Source organism: Ursus americanus, chromosome 19, assembly GCF_024610735.1.
Source record: "Ursus americanus isolate L20-20 chromosome 19, mUrsAme1.1.p, whole genome shotgun sequence".
Classification (NCBI taxonomy): domain Eukaryota; kingdom Metazoa; phylum Chordata; class Mammalia; order Carnivora; family Ursidae; genus Ursus; species Ursus americanus.
In genome coordinates, this window is record NC_142145.1 from 16,446,579 (window position 1) to 16,467,232 (window position 20,654).

Consider the following 20,654-nt stretch of genomic DNA (forward strand, 5'->3'; position numbering starts at 1 on the left):
GGACAGAAAAAGGTGCGGTAATCCCTGGAAATTGGACGCGTGCTAAATGTCTTTGTAAATGCCACTCCATCAACACCTTCAGAGGACTTAGAGTAGACCAGTAACATTGCGGAAGTTTTGGGCCAGCTGGGGTTCAGTCTTAATTTGTAATCACAGAATCTTGGTCCAGCACTCCTGATGATTGACAAGGTGGGGAGTCTCACTGCTGTAGAAATCACAGCATCAGTATGAGCAATCATTTGACTCCTGTTTTAAAGGTAAACATCATAAAGAAGGTATTTGACAAGGGCATACAGCTACTTGGGGGAAGAGCTGGAACCAATCAGGCCTTGTGAGTCCCAGAATGGGCTTTGCTCTAACTCTGAAGGGAGGGGCACAGGGCAGGGGGTTGGGGGGGGGCAGGAATAAGAACAAAATTTGGTTTGGGAACATGTGTGCTTGTCCTGGCCAGCACAGCCTTGCTTTCTCCCTCTTATGCACTCAGCCAAGGGCCTCCCATGAAATTTACCTCCATCTTTGCCCCATCATGCCTGGGAGCTTCTCGTATCTCTGACTCTACCCCCTCCTCTCCTCCTTTTAGTTCTTTGTGAGCCTTGGACCCTGAGCCTCCTCTCTGCCTGCCCCAGACTCCATCACTTCTGACTGCTGGATTGCCCTCTCCCTTCTTCTGAGTCCTACAACCTTGGGCCAGTCCCAGCACCTCAACCCCTCAGTTTCTAAGACATCAGCCCAGGCCTCACAGCCCGAGTCCTACTCATATAGGTGAGGAAGGCCAGCTCTCTGGATCCTCCCAGTATCCCCTCTACACCACATCTGAGCCCCAGATGACCCCAAGAATGAGCTGGACCTATGAGAGGGGTTTGTACCTGGCATGGTCCTCCTGACCCCCCTGCATTAGTCAGCTCAAAAATACCACACACTGGGGTGCTTAACCAACAGAAATTAATTTCTCACAGTTCTAGAGGCTGGAGTCTGAGATAAAGGTAGGAGCATGATGGGGTTCTGGTGAGAACCCTCTTCCGGGCTTGCTTACAATGACCTTCTTGCTGTGTTCTCATATGGTGAACAAGCTTTCTGCTGTCTCTTCTCATCGGGGCACTAATCCCATCATGCGGGTCCTACCCTCATGACCTCACCTAACCCTAATTACCTCTCAAAGGCAGCATCTGCAAATACCGCACATTGGGGGTTAGCACTTCAATATAGAAATTTTAGGGAAACACAGTTTAGTCCATAAGACTGCCTGAAATGTGGAAGTTGTCCCAGTCATGTACAGGGACAGGCCTGGAGCAGGCCAGTGGGCGTGTGGAGGGGCCCACTGGTTAAGAATCAAGGATTTGCCCCACACTGTGAGGCCACACGTGGGTATTTCTGAGAGCTGGCTCGGGAGTCTCATTGCCTAGGGTTAAGCCTTGGCCCCACCTCTTAATTGGGCCTGTTGCTTATCTTCTATCTGCCTCAGTTTCTAGATGTGTAGAGTGGGAATAATAATAGTTATCTACCTTGCTGGGTAGATTGGGTAAAGATTAAATGAGATAATACACATTAGGTTTTTAGAACATTGCCCGGCACTTAGCCAATGTTTCATAAATGTTAACTCTTTTTACCCTGAGTTCTTCTGTATTTTGTTAGACATAGTCCTTCTTGGTCGTAAGAATTTGAAAGTGGAATCAGGCTGCCTGCCCATTTCACAGAAGATGGGATCAAACATCTCTGAATTCTTGAATGAGAATCTTAGTGCAGATTTTCAGAGCCGATGTTAAGAAGCCAGGCTCAGGCTAAAGACATGGACTCTACTTGGGTGGTCAGGACACGTGCAAGACTGGATGTGAAGCTTGGGGCAATTCTTTTTTTTTTTTAGATTTATTTTTTTGAGAGAGAGAGAATGCAAGAGAGAGAGCATGCATGAGAGAGAGCGCAAGCAGGGGCAGGGGCAGAGGGAGAGGGAGAAGCATACTCCCCACTGAGCAGGGAGCTTGATGTGGGACTCGATCCCAAGACTCTGGAATCATGACCTGAGCTGAAGGCAGATGCTTAACTGACTGAGCCACCCAGGTGCCCCTAGTCTAGGCCTTAATGCTTTAACTCAGTTCTAAGCCATTTCAGAACTCAAAGACGTTAATGAGGTCTAGTAGCTTATTCCCACAGGGCCTTTGCACTTGCTCTTCCTTCTACCCTAGATGGTCTCTCCTCACGTAGCTAGTTCTCATGTCTGCTCCAACTCACCTGATCACTAAGACCTTCTCTGACCAGAGACCCATAGCACCGCCTGACCCCAGCATGTCCTACCTTTCCTATCTTGCTTTATTTTTCACATAGCACATGACATAATGTGTGTGTGTGTATACATATATTTAACAGCTTTGTGTAGGCGTAGTTGACACACAACGAACTACACATTTGAAGTGTTCAGTTTTGTAAGCTTCGGTGCATGCACACACCCATGAAGCCATCACCCCCATCAAGATGAACGTATCTATCACCCGCAAACGATTTCTCAGTGCCCTTTTGCAGTCCAGCCCTCGTGCCCCTCTCTCCCACCCATCCTTACACAGCAACCCATCTGCCTTCTATCCCTGGAGACGAGTTTGCCTTTTCTAGAATTTTATATAAATGAGATCATAGAGCATGTTCTCTTTTGTATCTGGCTTCTTTCACTGCCCATAATTATCTTCAGAATCATCTGTGTCCTTTCGTGTGTCGGTAGTTCCTTCCTTTTATCATTCAACAGTGTTCCAGTGTTTCATTGTTTGGATCTACTGGAATTTGTAATTCCATTCACCTGGGGATGGACACTTGGATTGTTTCCAGTTATGATGCTGATTTATTTGTTTTTGTGTTTATTGTGAGTATCCCCCAACTGGAATGTAAATTCCATGGGAGCAGAAGCATGTCCAGTGTTCCCTGCTGTGCCTCCAGGGTCTGCTCAGTACTGACTATCATCAGACATTCAGTAAAGATTTATGGGATAAATTACATAATGCATTCAATGCTTTTGTTACATTCTCTGTAGTTTTCTCAAAGAGAGGGGAAATACTGATGGGGTTCAGGCACACTTCCTTAAAATATGGCACCTTGGCATATTAAATAACTTAAACTGAAGGAATTATTAAAAATGGCAGAAGGAGGAAGGTGTGAGCCCCCCACCCCCTGCCCATCCTGCTTCCCTGAAACAGGTCGTAAAACTCCTATGTGAAAGGTACATTTCCTGTGCCAGGGGGAGGGAAGCCATTTTTATCACCAGAGACAGGGAATTTGGGACCAGGAAATCTGTACAAACAACCTTATCAAACTCAGTCTTACCTTCCTAGTTACTTTGTCACCATTTGCTACCTCTAGCCCAAACCCCTTTGTCTTATCAATTCTTCACAAACTTATTGTTTCTTTGTCTAAAAAGTATAAAAGCTTTCTGCTCTCATCACTTCTTCGGGTCTTCATTCTGTTGTGAAGGCTCCCTTGTACATGTAAAAATTCAGTAAAATGTGTATGCTTTTCTCCTGCTAATCTGTTCTTGTCAGTTTACTTTGCAGACACATCCAGGGATCCCGACAGGGTGGAGGAAACTTTTTCCTCCCCTGCAGAACCATTCCAAGGTTCCTCCCCATGAATGTGGGGACCTGATTTGAATTACTGTGGCTTCTTGGTGATCAGCTGACTATTACTTTAGAGATTATGCAGCCTAAGGGGATTGTGAAGACAGGAAGTAATTATAAAAGGCGTCCCCCTGCAGGAGCTATAGGAGCAGGCCACTATGTCAGTAGCCCCTGGGGCCATTTGAGCTCCAGGGAATCTGAGCTTCTGGTCATTATGTGGCTGCCCCTTCTCTGTCCTTGTCATTTCCCATTTGCTGGATTGCCACACCAGCAGGGTAGGGATTCTTCCTCCTCACCAGCCTACACCAGCTTTCCTACAACCTGGGGCTGCTGCTCCCAGGTGCTTGCTTTCCTATCAGCTGCCAGGGGCTGCACCTGCTCACCTACAGGGTCCCAGGAGATGGTAGTGAGGCAGAGGTGCAGTGAGATGGCCCAGAAGAATGACAGAGAAGGACATAGCAAAGACCAAGGCTCTGGCAGAGCAGCAGACAAAGAGAAGCAATCAAATTGTGACGGTTTCTTCTCTGACCGCAGGCCTCCCAGGCTGCCATTGAGAGAGAAGTTCTCGGGTCTGGTTTTGTGCACTCCCCCTGCCTGGGTGCAGTGGTTGGTTTTCTAGAAAAGCAAAACTAGCTCCAACACCCACAGAGCTGCATGTGGGGGCAGGTTTCAGGCATTTACTGGGAACTCAGCTCAAGTGGAGCAGTGAATCAAGTGACAGCTGATATTTTTCTGAGAATTTAATAAAGGGACTTCCACTCTTTAGAACCATTGGCGTCCTGGAGCTGGAAACGACTCTAAGACCTTGCCCCTCAAAGTTGATTTCAGAGCAGCAACAGCAGTCACGGCCCCTGGAGCTTGTTAGGATACCCGAGTCCCAGCCCCCTCCCCTGGCAGTCGGATTCTGCATTTTAACAAGGTCCCAGGGGATTCCTGTGCACGGTGACACAAGGGAGGCCAGGCCTAAGGATTATCCCGCTCCCGGCTCTCTGTTACACATGAAGAACTCTTTAAAAAATACTGACACTCAGGTCCAGTGCCTAAGAAAGGCTGATTTAATTGGTCAAACCCAATTGATTTTTACTTTATAGATCACCCAAGGCCCAGAGAGATCATGGGACTCATCCAAGTTCTTAACAACTGGTTAGGAACAAAGCCAGGATCAGAAGCCAAAAATTCTGTCTCCCAGCACCCACGGGTCCTGTTACATTACTGCACTTCCCTCTACCAGAGCTGTCGTCCAAAACAGAATCTATTAATGTGTGTGCTAGAGTATATCTTACAGAGAAGTGATCATGAGGATTGCCTTCAAAAATAAGGATTAATGGAGGGCCTCCTGTATGCCGGAGCCATTCAAGACCCTGGCGACCCAGTAGGGAGCACAGTGAAGTCCTGATCTCAGGGACATTAGTCACACCAGCAAAACCAGTAGTGTCAGGTGACAAAGAGTAAAAGGAGGGCAGGGAAGGGAAGGAGTCTCAGAAAGGAAGGTGTATCTGCTGAGGTGCTGTGAGCACAGGTGGGAAGGGTAAGAGTGGGGTAGTGGTGGGATTATCCTGGGGCAGAATGTTCTCTTCGGAGGCATCAGCAGGGGCAGAAGGAAGCTGGAGGTGGGAGCATGCAAGGTCATGGTGGCTGCAGAGGAGACAGGGCAGAGCGAGGAAGACCCACAAGCAGCAATGCCAGGATCCACACAAGAAAGGAAGTGGCTCAGGGGCGCCTGGGTGGCTCAGTCATTAAGCGTCAGCCTTCGGCTCAGGGCGTGATCCCAGGGTCCTGGGATCAAGCCCCACATCGGGCTCCCTGCTCCACTGGGAGCCTGCTTCTTCCTCTCCCACTCCCCCTGCTTGTGTTCCCTCTCTCACTGGCTGTCTCTCTTTCTGTGTCAAATAAATAATAAATAAATAAAAATCTTTAAAAAAAAAAAAAAAGAAAGGAAGTGGCCCAATCCAGGGTGGTCCTGGAGCAGGTGGCAAGAAGCCACCAGGTTCTGGATCCATCTGCCAGGAGTTCCTGCTGGATTGGATGCAGAAGGGGATTGAAAAATGGGACTCCGAGGTGTGCCCCATGGATGATTATAGAATGGAATTACAATTTTTTTGAGACAAGAAGCAGGTTTAGATAGGAAGTTCCAGTGTTTGATTTGGGGCATGTTTGATGAGTTAGCAATACTGGTCTTTCAGGATTCTAAGCTAACTTGCTTTTATAAAAGAGCTCTGGGTCCTCCAGTGTCTAGTGGTGTGTTGTTCTCGGTCCTGCTCTCAAGAGGCCATATCTTACACAGATGGATTTACAATTTAATGCAGGAGTTTTTCTGTTGTCAAAATGTACCTTGAGATTTCTGGACACATTCTGGGCATTATGCTAGCCGGGGTGTAGGGTAGGGACGGTTTCCAACTACTCTTGAGTTTTCTTTTGATAATAGGATTCTGTTGTCTATTAACTAAGCCTGATGCTAGTAATGCTGTAGGTTTTTTTTCCTTTCTGGAGTCAGTTTGCTCATTTCTTATTTAAAGAATATCTTGTCAGCCTGCATTGCTCCTAGAGGCTCAAAACGCTGTCAAAAGCCTAACACTTTTGTGCCAAAAGAGAGCCAAGAAATCACTTCTGATACCTGCCCTGGCAAAGATCCCTCCTCTTCCATCAATTTACCAACTCCCCTACCTCCTTCACGACCATACAAGAGCTAACATCCTTTTAGCTCAGTGCTTCTGAGCTCCGGCTCCCCTTTAGAATCCCCGGGGAAGCTTAGAAAATACCCATGGTGAAGCCATTCAACCTTGAGATGCTGCTTAATTGCTTTTTTTTGGTGGAGCCCTGACCCTGGTATTTCCCCCCCCTTTTAAATACTTCATTCTTTAGAGCAGCTTTAGGTCCAGTGCAAAGCTGAGCAGAAAGCAGTTTCCATATCTGCCCTTCCCCCACCCCACGCACAGCCTCCCCCACCGTCAACATCCCCCACCAGAGCAGCAGAGCTGTTACTATCGGTGAGCCGACATGAGCCATCATTATCACCCATAGTCTGTGGTTTACATTAGGATTCGCTGTTGGTGTTGCAGAGCCCATGTTTTTGGATGAATGCATAATGACATGTATTCACCATTATAGTATCGTATGGAGTAGTTCACTGCCCTAAAAAATCCTCTGGCCCTGGTTCTTTTAGAAAGCACCCCTAGCGATTCTAATGTTCAGCCAGGGCTGAGAACTATCTATTCAGTGTTTCCTGTGTGCAGAGCCCTGCTTTAAGCGCTTCTAGGAGTAACCTCCTATAGTCCTCATGTCATCCTCTGGGGTAGGTACAGTTATTGTACTTTCGTAGCTTGTCCATGTTGCACAGTGAACGGGCAGCGTGTGGACCCGGGCAGTCTTGCTGCTAAGTCTGTCCCTTAACCCCTGTGCCGTCCTGGCTTTGCAGTCTGCCTCTGACTGCTGCTCAGAATTGCACTCGGCTGAAGCAGAAAAGTAGGATTTCCTCTGCAGTTCACTCATGCGCCGTGCTCCTGGGCAGAACTCTGTGCCTTTCAGCCGCCAGCTCCTGTCCTTTAGGGCCCTCTCCCCACCAGCTCATTTCTCTACTGTCCCTTACACATGGCCTGTTCATTCCAGCTCTGCTACGTCTGCCAGGAATGCCCTCCCCACTTCCCCACCAGCCAAAATTTAATCCTTCCCACTATGCTCAGGTTCCACGCTCCTGGCACGTTGTCGGAAGATCCAGGCCACCCTGACCTCTCCCCTCCTAGCACCAGAAATGCTCCCTGCCTCAGTTGTGCCTTTTGGGATTCAAGGACACTAGAGTTTGCAAATTGCATTTGCTCCCTGTGTAACACCTGAAAGCCTGATCTCTCTGCAAAACTGGCAGCTCCCCTGGGGAAGGAGACAAGTCTTATGCCACCAATTTCTCTCCCCTTTCTCAAGTCCCACGCACTGGCTGGGCATCTATTGTGGTAGGTCCAGCAGGACATATGGGAGAATGAGGTGTTCCTGCTCGAGCAGGGACCACAGGCCACGTCAGGTAGGGAGAGCAGGAGCCGTCCATCCTTACCCTGCTACGCTGTGCACGTGTGGTGAGCATCTTACAGCATGGTGGTTTCCACTCCTCCCTAAATGGCTGCTTTGATCTGATTCCCAGAGATTCGCAGTGGAGCCTGAGGTCCAAACTCCTCAGTCCATGATCTGGGCCCTGCCTAACCCGTGGTGGGTGACCGTATCTCCTGATTTACCTGAGTCAGTCTCCGTTTCCCGGGCATGGCCCTGGTTTCTGCCTGTGGTCTCAGTGTAAGTATTAATAGTGTCCCTTTTCATTCTCACAACTGTTCTGTTTAAACGATAAATTATGCAGTGGCCCTATCTTTTAGCCCTGGGCTCCCCCAGAGTCTCACCTTGAGGCTGTTCCTTCTGCCTGGAATGATCAACCCCCACCCCAACCCCAGGCATATACCAATTTTCCTGCCAAAATCCTACTGTGTATTTCCTAGGCCTGCTTCAGCATTTTTTTTTTAAAAGATTTCATTTATTCGAGAGACAGAGTGAGTAAGAGAGAGAGAACACAAGCCAGGGGAGGGGCAGAGACACAGACTCCCCGCTGAGCAGGGAGCCCGACGCAGGACTCGATCCCAGGACTCTGGGATCATGACCTGAGCCAAAGGCAGATGCTTAACCAGCTAAGCCATCCAGGCACCCCTGCTTCAGCTTTTAAATACCCAGGAAACCATCTCTCATTATCTTGCACCCCCTGACCCGAATCTCCATAATTAGTCGGACTTTAATAGGGCTTAGCACGTACCGCCCTGTACTGTAGCTGTTGGTATAGATACCTCATTTCTCTTATTGGCTGTGAAGCTCCTAGGAAAGGCCTAGGAATTTACCATCTTTATTGTCTACACAGAGCCTAACACAGTCTTACATGTGGTAGATATTTCTTACAATTTTTTTAACTGTATTACTTAAGACACTCACATCTTCCTGGGGCCTCAGTTCCAACGTCAGTGAACTTAATCATCTCTCTATCCACTAGGGTCTAACCAGGAAGACAAAAACTGTTTTCAAGCATTCAATATGGGGGTGTACAGGTGATTGAGCCAAACAGGGGTCACCCAGAGATGAGCATCAGCAGGAAGCCACCATTCCCTAGGCCGCTTGGGCAAAGGGAGGCAGCAGGACGACTAGTTCCGGGTCACAGGGCAGAATCTGGAACCCTGGTGGGCGTGTCCCACGGGACCCGGAGCTACTGAAGAGGACAGAAGGGATGTCCTCTTAAAATCCCACCTGAGGGTGACTTTTCCCTTCTCCCCACTCTCCAGTCTCCTGCCTCCCTGTGGTCCAATGCAGCAGGAAGCCAGTGGTCCTGGGAGCCGGAGAGTCTGGGCCTTGAGGGTCAGCTCTGGGACACAGAGCAGAACAGTAAAGGGCTCAGGGGGAGGGAGGCAGGTGGGCCCAGGAGCCACACAGCTCCAAGTCCTCTTTCAGTCTTCAGACTTGTGGTTCAATAAATCCGTTGGATAAATGAGTAAATTGATAAAAGTATATGGAAACTCCTCATCAGTTTTGAAATGTATCTAGGGGCTTGTAGAAAATACGATCAAGAAACTGTGTGTGTTTCTAGTATTAGAATTCTCCCATCTCTACAGCAAACATAGCTTTGGGGAGTGAAAAAACCCAAAGCTTTCTTATTCCTTTAGTTATTCTGAACAATTCAATCAATCAAATTGATAGTAACAATTAGGCAAGTAATAAGATACAGACACTTAGTGTAAGAAAATATTTTGACCTTCACCTGGTGCTGTGACGGCAGCAAGGACACAGATGTCATCGTGTAATTATTTATTGAGCCAGGCGCTCTGCCTCCTCCCTGCTGCACGGGTAGGCAAGGCTCAGAAAATCCACACGGTGGGGAGGGAGTTGGGGGGGGGGGCTTTGGAGGCCTCCCCACCCCCCACCCCCGCATTCCTGGCTGTCCCAGTGAAGACACTGCAGACATTTTGTTCCCAGATATTGTTTTCCTCCCCTGGAAAGTGGCACATAGTAAAATAGAACAATACCTGAAGCCCAGAGAGGATTTCATGTCTTACCTCCAGCCAATAGCTTGAGCTTTGTCTCCCACAAACTCTGTCCTCAGGGCGTCTGGTCAGATTGCACGGTTTATTTCAGCAATTTTAATCTTGTTGGGAGAGTTTTCTGGGGAGCAGGGGAATGACCTCCAGGAAACAAAAGAAAGAGGAGAAGCAACCTGAGCTGGGGAAATCCACTTTTCAGTCCGCATGGGAGTAAGTCCTTCTATTTTATTTGTGGAGTGGTGAATGAATAGGTGTATGAAGGAGTGTGTGTGAAAACCCAACACCCCGAGGGGGCAGGAAGGGTGGGGATTGGAATGTAGGGATTTCAAAGACAATCGGGTCTGATCCAGCTGTTGTGCTGGTAGCTAGAGAAAAAAAAAATGATTCCTTGTCTTCTTTTTGCACCTGTTACATTCTAGTCCCCAACCCCCTATTTTCACATTCTTATTTGCCCTGTGCTCTTAGCTCTCACCCACATTTATAATCCTTGTTCCCAAAGCACAAAACCATCTTAAGTTGGAGAGATCCCGAGGAACTTCTAAGGTTAGCACCCCCCTCCAACTCCTGCATCGATGGACCTAGCCTTCTCCTGCCCCAAATTAAATCATCTAGATCCATGTACTGAGCATGAAATCAGAATCTCTAGAGGGTGGGACCCAGACATAGGTCTTCTTTCTCTTTGTAAATCAGGCAGTGGAGGCCCAAAGAGATGAAGTCATCTGCCTAAGAGAGCACCTAAATGATCATACCGACCAACATGTCAGGCCTTCGCGCTGCTGCCCATCTCCCAGAGAGCAAGAGCACTCCTCTGTCAACTGTTCGTTGCAAGAGAATTGCTGAGAATTGCTGAGAGCATTTTAAAGCTTCCCTCAGTGAATAGCTTTAATTAGCGGTTTTCAAAGTGTGGTCCATGGACCCCTAGGGTCCCTAATGACCTTTCAGAGGATCCACAAGATCGAATCTATTATCACAAAAATCCTGAAACATTATTTGTCTTTTTCACTGTGTTGACATATGGAGTGATGATAAAAAGCAATGGATGGTAAGACTGTTGGTGGCTTAGCATGAATCTAGCCAGTGGTCCCAAATTATACTAGTTGTCATAGAATCCTTCGCTGCCATACAACCACAGTTAAAAACAAATAAAAAACCAAAACGTGTTACTTGATAATGTTTCTGATGCGTCGGTAAAAATTGTTGATTTCATTAAATCTTGACAAAACCCTTTTACTGCCCTGTAAGGAAATGGGAAATATGCCCAGAACATCTCTGCTGGATTTCCTTGAGATGAGAGTCATCTTGAGGGAAAGCACCTATATGATTGTTTAAGTTGCAAGCTGAACTAGCCACTTTTTCATGGAGTATGATTTTTACTTGAAAGAACAATGGACAAATGATGATTATCCAGCCTTGGATATTTGGAGAACATTGTCATGAAAATAAATAAAGTAGGCCTGCCACTTCAAGGAAAACTAGTTGTATCTGTTGCTAGTGATAAAAATCCAAACTTTTTAAAAAGGTACAAACTTCTAGTTATAAAATAAGTAAGTCCTGAGGATGTAGTATCCAGCATGGTGACTAGATTAATAATGTATTGTGTGTTTGAAAGTTGCTAAGAGAGTAGATCTTGAAAGCTCTCATGACAAGAAAAAGAAATTTGTAACTATGTGTGGGAATTGATGTTAACTAGACTTATTGCAGCGATCATTTCACAACATATATAAATATTGAATCATTATGTCATACACCTGAAACTAATACAATGTTATATGTCAGTTATACCTCAATTAAAAAAAAAAAATCCAAGCTTTCAAGCTATCATTGCAGTCCCTTCTCTGAACTAAGGACTTCCACTTTCTTTTTTTTTTTTTTTTTTTTAAGATTTTATTTATTTATTTGACAGAGAGACACAGTGAGAGAGGGAGCAGAGGCAGGGGGGCGTGGGAAAGGGAAAAGCAGTCTCCCTGCCAAGCAGGGAGCCTGATGCGGGGCTTGATCCCAGGACCCTGGCATCATGACCTGAGCTGAAGACAGACACTTAATGACTGAGCCACCCAGGTGCCCCAGGACTTCCACTTTCTTCAGATATTTTTTCTGCCTCTTTTGTCTCCTTCTGGGACTCCCTTTATGCGTATGATGTGAGCTTACTGGTAAACACAGGTCTCTGAGATTCGGTCCACTTTTCTTCATTCTTTTTCTTTCTGTTCTGGAGACTGAGTAATCTCAATCAACCATCTTCAAGTTCATGGACTCTTTATTCTGTCTGCTCACCTCTGCTCTTTAGCCCTCTCGGGAATTTTTCATGTCAGTTATTATACTTTTCAACTTCAAAATTTCTATATAGTTCTTATTTACAATTTCTTTGTCTTTATGGAGACATTGTTCTCACATTTTCCTTTAGTTCTTTAGACATAGCTTCTTTGGGTTCTTTGAACATATTTAAAATAGCTAATTTAAGGTCTTTACCTAGCAAGTCCAGAGATGGTTTCTATTGACTGCTTCTCCCCTACCCCCCGACCATGAATGAGCCATGCTTTATTCTTTTTCTGCATGTCTCTAATTGTTTTGCAAAGACTGGACGTTTTAAACAATTTAACGTGGCAACTCTGGAAAGCAGATTCTCCCCTTTTCCTAGTGCTTGTCGTTTGGTGACTTTTCTGAACTAATTCTTTAAAATCCATATTTTTTGTTGTTTGTGGTTGTTGAAGTCTCTGCTCAGTTAACTTACTGGTTGACTAATGATTAGACGGAGATTTCTTTAGATGCCTGGAACCAGTAAGTCTCCCAGTTTTTGCTGAGAGGCTCTGTGCACATGTTGCGGCCTGTCTTCAACACTCAGCCAAGCAGTGGACAACTCTGTGTTAGCCTTCACTTCCTGCCAGCACAGAGCCTTTAGGTCAGTTAGAGTTGAGAGTTTAATGTCTTCTCAGGTCTTTCCTGAGCATGCATCCAGCCATGGACATGCTCGTAGCCATACACATGCGCATGGCCTTCTAGATTCCCAGACACATGTTGGAGTTTTGCAGTGCCCCCTGTGGACATGGACATCTCGTTCCCTAGCTTTCCCTTTTAATCTTTTTGGTTAGCCTTTTGTTTGTCTCACCAGTTATCCAGTGCCTCAGGCAGCCATGATATTCAGCTGTCTCTGAATTTTTTCCTGACAAATGTCTCAGGGAAAAGGTGGTTCACTGTAGTTGAATTCGGAGTTAGAACACATAAAGACAGGCTTGCGAGTGTGCTCTTTCAGGAAGCCATCAGACAGGTCAGATAACAATTCCCTGGGAATGGGGCATTGGAGTTGCTCCAGCCCTGTTCTGCCCCTTCTGGTGGCTGCCAGACTGCTGATTTTTGCCCTGTTCGTGAACATTTGGATTACAGGACTCCGTGGAGGTGGGGATGAGGGATAGGACAGGGAGAGTTACAACACCAGAAAATTTGCTATTTTTCCTGAGATTCAGTCATTTTTCTTGAGTAAATCCTCTTCAGATCGTCTATGGCTAATTTTCAGAATTCTGAAAAAGTTGATTCAGACCAATTTTGCCAGCATTCTTATTGCTTTTATGGAGGAGAAAATTTTCAGAAGTCTTTCCTCTGCCATTTTACTGATGTCCTCCACCCTTCCACTGCTACCAAGCAACTTAGCACAGAATTGACTTACATTGCTATGATCAACTAATATGTGTATTATTTCCCTAACTAGAAATTTCAAAAACTTGTATCCTTGGGGTGCCTGGGTGGCACAGCGGTTAAGCGTCTGCCTTCGGCTCAGGGCGTGATCCCGGCGTTATGGGATCGAGCCCCACGTCAGGCTCCTCTGCTCTGAGCCTGCTTCTTCCTCTCCCACTCCCCCTGCTTGTGTTCCCTCTCTTGCTGGCTGTCTCTGTCTCTGTTGAATGAATAAATAAAATCTTTAAAAAACAAAAACAAAAAACTTGTATCCTTTATCAGAAGCTTGACAGTTTCCCAATACTTCTAAATTATTCTGCAAAGATCAGTAGGAATATTAATTAATGTGATTTTAAAAAATATTGTTTAATGAAATGTGTTAATATTTAGAAGATTTCATGAACCAAGGTCCTCCAAATGAGCAACACATGATGCTACAAAATCACGTGTGGGTAAAGACGCACGTAAAATGCAGTTTAGACCAATGGATTTCATACAACTAGTTGATAGGGTTTCAGATTCTGCATTGCAACTATACTCTTTGTATAGTATCAAAGATTATCTGCAGTCCTATGAAAAGACTATTAAAATACTTTTCCTTTTCCAACTGCATATCTGTGCGAGGCCAGATTTTCTCTATATACTTCAACCAAAACAATGTATTGCATCACAATGCAGAAGCAGATTTAAAAAAACAAACACAGCTGTCTTTTATTAAACCAGATATTAAATGTGTGAAAAAATCTAAAGCAATGCCACTCTTATGAAATTTTACCTTGTTTAGGAAAAATATAGGTATTTTCCTATATATATGCTATTATATATCATATATGCTATTTATGCTAACATGTACTAAGCTTATTTTTGTTATTTTTAAATGAATAAACATTTTTAATTTTTCTCCGTTGTATTTTAATGTGGTAAATATTGATCGATATAACCCCCATAAACAAATATTCTGGGGAGTCCTCAATTGTTTTTGAGAGTGTCAAGGGGTCCTGCTGCCGAAATATTTAAGAACCTCTGGTTTAGACCAACCCAGGGGTTCAAGCCCAGAAGAAGCCCCATCCACCCAAGGTCATGTGTACCTCTTTTTCTTTAATATGGAAATGATTAATTTAGAAAGAACGTAGACTATTCCAGCAAGACTTTCACAGCCAAGGTGGAGGAATGCCGCTGCTTCCTTCAGCCAAAAGGAAAGATATGCAAGGAGGGAACGCAATTAATTGTTCAGGGAATTTCTTCCGGGATGCTTTTGCGTTCCTGTCAAATCACTGTGGGGCACACAGGTCGCTCTGCCAGCATCTTGCAGATTCTAAAGCCCAACCCTACTCACACCATTTCAGCTGCTCCCACCCAAGTCCCCTCTTTCAGCTTCTCTTGCTCTTCCAGTTTTCACCGGATAACTTAGCACGGAAGTAACATACAAGGTTCTCGCAGAAATTCAGATTGTTTCCCCCAGTAGATCTTTGGTCATTTTAGGGATGGACAGGACGTGGCACGCATCTCCTTGACTCTTGCTCGGTACTCAACATGATACTGGGCACCAGAACAAACTCTTCGTGAGTGTGTCAGTTGACCGAAGAAGATAAAGACTTGGGACAGAAACACCGTATTTGCAAATATGATCTCTCTACCTTTGTCACTTCCCTTTTCTGAATGTGAGTTTTCTAACATGACATACCGAGCCCGGCTTCAGAGTAGAAGGGTCTGGTCTCCTAGCCCAGCTCCACCACTTACCAACTTTGTCACTTCAGGGAAATGACTGAACCCCTTTGAGCCTCAGTTTTGCACGCAGGGAGCAGCACACACGTTGCTTACTAGAGGGGACATTCAACAAGTGCTGTGCTCCTGGCTGAAATTTCTCCCTCTCTTCTTTAAGATGCTTAGAGATAATGATCAAGGACATGTCAACCACAAACCGTAAGTCTCTGAAAAGAGGTCATTAGCCAGTGAGAAGAATTCTACTTAATTAACTTCTGAGAGGTAGGTCAGTTATGCTTTTTCCTCTTTAGTAGATGTAGGATGACTTGTAAATCTATCGGCTGAAACACCTACTCCATAAAATCATACGTTACTAAATCATGATATTTTCCCATTTGCTTATTTAGTCATTCAGAAGTGAAATATATTTAACCCAAATATTGTCTCCATAATTTTTCTAAAATTTCTTTGGTTTTCTTTCCTTGGTTCTTGAGAACCATTCTGTTCCCCACCTTTACTGCTTTCTTACCTGGTCCTTTGGCCTCTCCGCCTTATTTTCTTCTCTTCCTTTCTGTTCTATCCACACAAGTCTTGGTACTTTCAGGGCAGGTGGTTTCTCTGGCGTAGGAATCATGGTCTGGATAAATCAGGAAATCAGAATTACTTGGGATTTCCCAGTAGCCCATGGTACTATTCTATGCTCCTTGTAAGTTCCTATCTGAGGCCAGGTCTCCAAGTACTAATGGAAAAGAGGCTAGCAGGCAGTGGTGTGGGCCATGTAAAGCTCAAACGAAGGCCCCTTTCTCTTCATTCAGCTTTAATTCAGCTCAATCGAAGAGACCTGTAGTAATGAGGATGAGGATGAGGCTGTCTCCAAGGGTGGGCCCAGGACAATCTGGAGCAGAATGTGTTTGGGATCTTCTTCTTCTTTTTTTTTTTTTTTAAGATTTATTTATTTGAGAGGGGGGAGGGGCAGAGGGAGAGGAAGAAGCAGACTCCCTGCTGAGTAGAGAGCCTAACACGGGGCTTGATCCCACGACCCTGAGATCACAACCCGAGCCGAAATGAAGAGTCAGATGCTCAGTCGACTGAGCCACCCAGGCGCTCCTATTTAGGATCTTTAAAAGCAGATTCTCAGGCCTTTTACCCATGGATTCTGATTCAAAAATTTTAAATAGAGTTTCCTTGATGATTCTTCTGCACGCTTCTTGAGAACCCGAGGTAATCTGGTCTTAGCACTCTCACATCTTTTTTTTTTCAACTGAGTTATATTTGACATATAACATTGTGTATGTTTTAAGGTGTACAGCATATTGATTTGATGCGTTTATGATTGCCATAGTAGTGTTAGCTAATGTCTCTATCACATCATGTAAATATCATTTTAGCACTTTCACATTCTTATAGAATATATGTGGCATAAAGTTTCTGCTTTGCAAAGCCCCTTCACATTGATTTTCTCATTTAAGCCTCAGAACAACCTCGTGAAGTAGACAGGAGGGGAAGGTACTGTTTCCTCTAGACAGTTACCCTAAATTTCAGTCTCCCCATATGTTGGCCAAGGCAAATCTGCATATCAGCTGTGGCCAGTCTCAGCCACACCTGACTGGCTTCTACTTGGGAACTAGATTATTAAAAACCAAGATATTAACAAAATTGGAATTACTCCATGATTTTTGAAAATGAGCTGTGTGTGAGCAGGCAGGCACCCAACTATTGAGGGCTTATGAGCACACATGAGCTTAGGGAGACAGAGGGATGCCTTCAGTGAGAAGAAGCAAAATAAGAAAGACTGTGTGCCACCGAGTGTCTAACACTGACCTTCTGGGTTAGACATTGGTGTACACCTTATACAGATCAGTTAATAAATATCTAAACATCACCTCTAATTCTGGCCCGACCCACAGCTCCTGCCTTCTGAAAATGCTGATTGACTTCCGAGCTGGATAATGCATCGAGTGAGACCAGTAATGTCACAGCTACACTGAGGTCAAACGAGATAAAAGAGTGCAAGTTATAAAGCAAGTGTAACAAGTTTTTATTGGGACTGCAGAGGCCAGAGGCCTTAGTGGGAAAGGTCAGCAAAGCCTGTCAGGCTCAAGTCAGTAAAGGGAGGGGCCACAGGAGTACTGTCTCCCTGGAGCAGGGAGAGCAGGCTCAGTGTGATCCAGGATTCAGTTTCTTCCCGGCTGGGCCCAAGCTGAACACTTGGCTTGGTCTGTGTAAGCCAGGACGGCATGTGGGCATGGGTTTCCAGCCAGAGGGGCTCATGGGGTGGGGTTTAGGCTTCATAGTCATGTAAAATGAAGAGAAATAGCACCCTTCTTTATTCGCTTAATCCCAGTGTGGTACCTTTACAGCTTCCTGGCAAGAACCTTGCCTTCTCAGCACGGGCTTAAAAAGAGCTATGGCTTATGCTGTTCCCCTGTATGAGGTTGAATTCTTCAGTTATTTATGTACAATGTCTCACTCCAGAGAATCATGTTTTTTTTCAAATTCCTGTAGCAGAGAAAGGACTTAAAATAAAAGGAGAGAAGAAGAAATTAGAATATCGGATGCTTCCCCATTCATCCGAATAACTCTCAGCATTTTTCAAGTTGGGGTAAGATTGTGGAAAGTTTTAAGGGAAAATGCTGAGCTCCCTGGATTCTCAACTGAAGGGCAGCTGGGACTCAGAAGCTAGTTGCCTCTGACCACAAGCCCCTTTGCAGGGAGACCACAGATCTCCTTGAGGGTGTAGCAAAAACCATGGTGGTTTTCCATGTGCCATGATGTGAGAAGTGTTGGCATGTCCGTCCCAACACGGCAAACTTACCTGTTATTCTCCTCATCCTAGCTGTAGCCCAGATGATGCTGCCGTTTACCAGATCTCTGCTAAAAACTGTTCTGGAATGATTTGCTGCTCTGCTTCTGTTGAAGTCAAGTGCTCAGCAGAGAACCCACAGCTCTCTCCGAACCCGAAAGATGGCGGGGGCACGGGTTGGACACACGCCACTGAGGCATGTGCACGGGAGAAAACAAGTCGGCTCGGTGAGAAGGAACATCCTTGTGAGGGGGAAGAAAGTATCTCGGCAGGTACTCCCGCGTCAGCTGACTCCCCCTCCTCCAAACTGAGCTGTGCGGGCTCACTGCAGTTACTGGCCAATAGTGACACCAGTGCCTCCAGGTCTGAAAATCCCTTGGATGTTAAAGGAACGAGGCCAACGGAAGAGGCTCGTGATCCGAATGGCGCAGAGGAAGTTGCAGACGGGTTGCTTTTTTCCAATTCAAGTCATATTCCTGCTCAACTAAACGTGTGTTGCCACGGCCCAGTGCGTTCCCAAGTACCGAGGCTAACGGATGGCGCCTTGAGCAGCGATGGCCATCGTGAGGACGTGTCCACCTCTGGTGCAGCAGAGCCCCAAGCGCAGAAATACATCAGCTTCAGCCGGCCGCTGTCGGAGGAGGCCGCATCCGTGCGCCCAGGTGACGGGGCCCCGATCGAGCAGCAAGTCAGCCCACAGGTGTCCAGCGAAGACTCTGACAGTGACTATGAACTTTGCCCAGAGATAACCCTAACCTGCACGGAGGAGTTTTCAGATGATGACCTAGAGTATCTGGAATGTTCCGACGTTATGACGGATTACTCTAATGCAGTTTGGCAAAGGAACCTGCAGGGGACTGAGCATGTTTTTTTATTAGAAAGCGATGACGAAGAGATGGAATTCAGTGCGTGTTGCCTGGGTGGGAGTGAGCATCTCCTCAGTGAAATGGGTTGTGGGCCTCGGGTGTCGGATGACACCGGGCCTATGGAGGCCACCACTGGCTTCTGCGGTTATCACTCACAACCCCAAGAAGTGGGGGTGAGGAGCAGCCAAGCCTCCACCCACAGTCCCTCATCCCTGCAAACGGGGATGATTCTGACTTTGGGACCTCACCGGGACGCAACGTCTACGGTGACAGACCCGGGGAGATATAAACCGCCCACGGCTTCGGAGGCCGCTGAAAATGATTATCCAGGAATTCGAAGAGAAACCAGAGACAGCCACCGGGCAGGAGAGGAATTCGCCAGTGACAATCTGCTAAACATGGAGAAAACAGTGCTAGAGACGGCGATGAAGCGCTTGTCTGGTGAGTTAGAAAAGTCAGGGGCGAACCAGTGGTTGGAGATCGCAGCCGCGGAAGAAGGAGGGGATGAGGGCTCATTGACCAAGAGGGGCTCGGAGAAACCTGCCAGGGCGGGGCGGCCCGGCACGAGAGGAGAACCCAACATGCTGAGCCGCAACCTGAAAGAGAGTGCAACAGAAGGCACCCTTAATCTCCTCTATCCCAAAGAACCTGTTAAGCCCCCACTAACCCAGACTGATAGAAGAGACGGTTCGCATGCCAGAGCAGGAGCTGCTGGTTGGAATTCCCAGGTCCCCGCAGGAGAATGTGCTACCCGAGCCCGCGCACAGCAAGAAGCAAAACCCCTGCGAACGGCACTGGGCTCACTCCCCCAGGGAGGGGACTCAGCCTTCGAGGGAGAAGGGGTGCCTGGCCGGAACCTATTCGAAACAAGCAGAGTTCCGGACTGGAGGGCTCATCTTCAGGTAAGACTGCTCTTTTTAAAAATTACTAGATGGACGGTATTTGCGTGTGTGTGTGTGTTTCCCTTCCCTTCACAGTCATGATCGCTGCACCACAATGTAAATTAAAAGAAGTCTCCCAGTACCATTAGGGTACTTGTGAATGACAGCTGCTGCTGCTGGGAAGGAAATCTGGTTTTGAAAAAAAGCCCAGATAAACCCTAAGCCATCCTAATTATAGCAAAAGACAGATAGAAGTAAGAGGCACTAATGGGATTCTGGACAGCTGGAAAAAGAAATTTGATATTTTGTCTACCGCATGTGTTTTACCAGGCAATGTCCCTATTCAGAACGTTTTTCAAGCCACTGTTTTGGGTGAAGACTTTAAGAGAAAAAAAAAAACATTCTCTTTAGTCATTTTCCAGGAGCCCTTTGGAAACGGTAAGCGCTGGTTTTAATCAGAATTCATCGTAAAATGAAAGATTTCGGTGCGTCTCAGTGATTTATAGGGTCTGCTTTGTGGTGCTGGAGAAAGCAGACAGAGTCCGTTTTCTGTGCCCAAAAATCAAAGTAGATTTTTGAATGAATGTTTGTTTTGTTTTTCTTAAATCACAAAGGAGAAAAGAGGCTAAGAAAATACTGCCAGGGAATAAATTCGTTTCACCCTATTCATGATTGGGGGGTTTATTTGAAAGAGATGGAGTTAAATTAACAGGAATAATGCACAAAAGATACTGTGTTTGATATGTGAATTTCTTGTATTTTTAATTGTAAAGGGTCCCAAAAGGGCTTTGGACTGATGTTGTGCTGTGTGGCCAAGATTTTATCTTCGTAAATAACTACCTAAGAAAAGTTATTCAATTATTTTTCCTAGACCTGTGTTCTCCCCCCCCCCAAACTTCACAGTAGGAACCTAGTGTTGTTTTTATAGATTAGACATACTCAAAAGAAAATGAAATATTCCCAAATGCATTCACAGTTACTGAACTCTCTCTGTGCAAAAGTAAACACATAATACATTGGTTTCTAAAGACGCAGTCATAAAGTAGCCAATCTAAAAATCCCCAGATCTGAGCTAGCTTTTTCCTGAG

At 45.9% G+C, this 20,654-nt stretch overlaps 2 protein-coding genes across 23 annotated transcripts in view; one reads left to right on the forward strand and one right to left on the reverse strand.

The window, feature by feature from the left end:
- Positions 1-20,654, reverse strand: part of LOC148108461 (uncharacterized) — a 69,915-nt gene that overhangs the window by 47,475 nt on the left and 1,786 nt on the right. For 12 of the 18 annotated variants that reach the window (XR_015727606.1, XR_015727599.1, XR_015727596.1 and 9 more), the window contains exons 1-3: positions 17,832-17,967; positions 15,546-15,653; positions 9,662-9,787 (exon numbers count right to left, since the gene is read on the reverse strand). The gene's annotated coding sequence lies outside the window, so the exon portion shown is untranslated. Of the gene's footprint in view, positions 1-9,661; positions 9,788-15,545; positions 15,654-17,831; positions 17,968-20,654 lie in introns of those variants that run through there. The other 6 variants (XR_015727592.1, XM_087869776.1, XM_087869775.1 and 3 more) reach the window with 3 other exon arrangements.
- ALPK2 (alpha kinase 2) overlaps positions 1-20,654 on the forward strand; it is a 124,873-nt gene that overhangs the window by 28,231 nt on the left and 75,988 nt on the right. For 4 of the 5 annotated variants that reach the window (XR_006778214.2, XM_087869773.1, XM_087869774.1 and 1 more), the window contains exon 4: positions 17,853-19,587. Coding sequence is in view for 4 of the 5 variants with exons in the window: in XM_087869773.1 (XP_087725899.1) it covers positions 17,853-19,587 (1,735 nt within the window). In the remaining variant the exon portion in view is untranslated. Of the gene's footprint in view, positions 1-9,716; positions 9,857-17,852; positions 19,588-20,654 lie in introns of those variants that run through there. The other variant, XM_045790185.2, reaches the window with a different exon arrangement.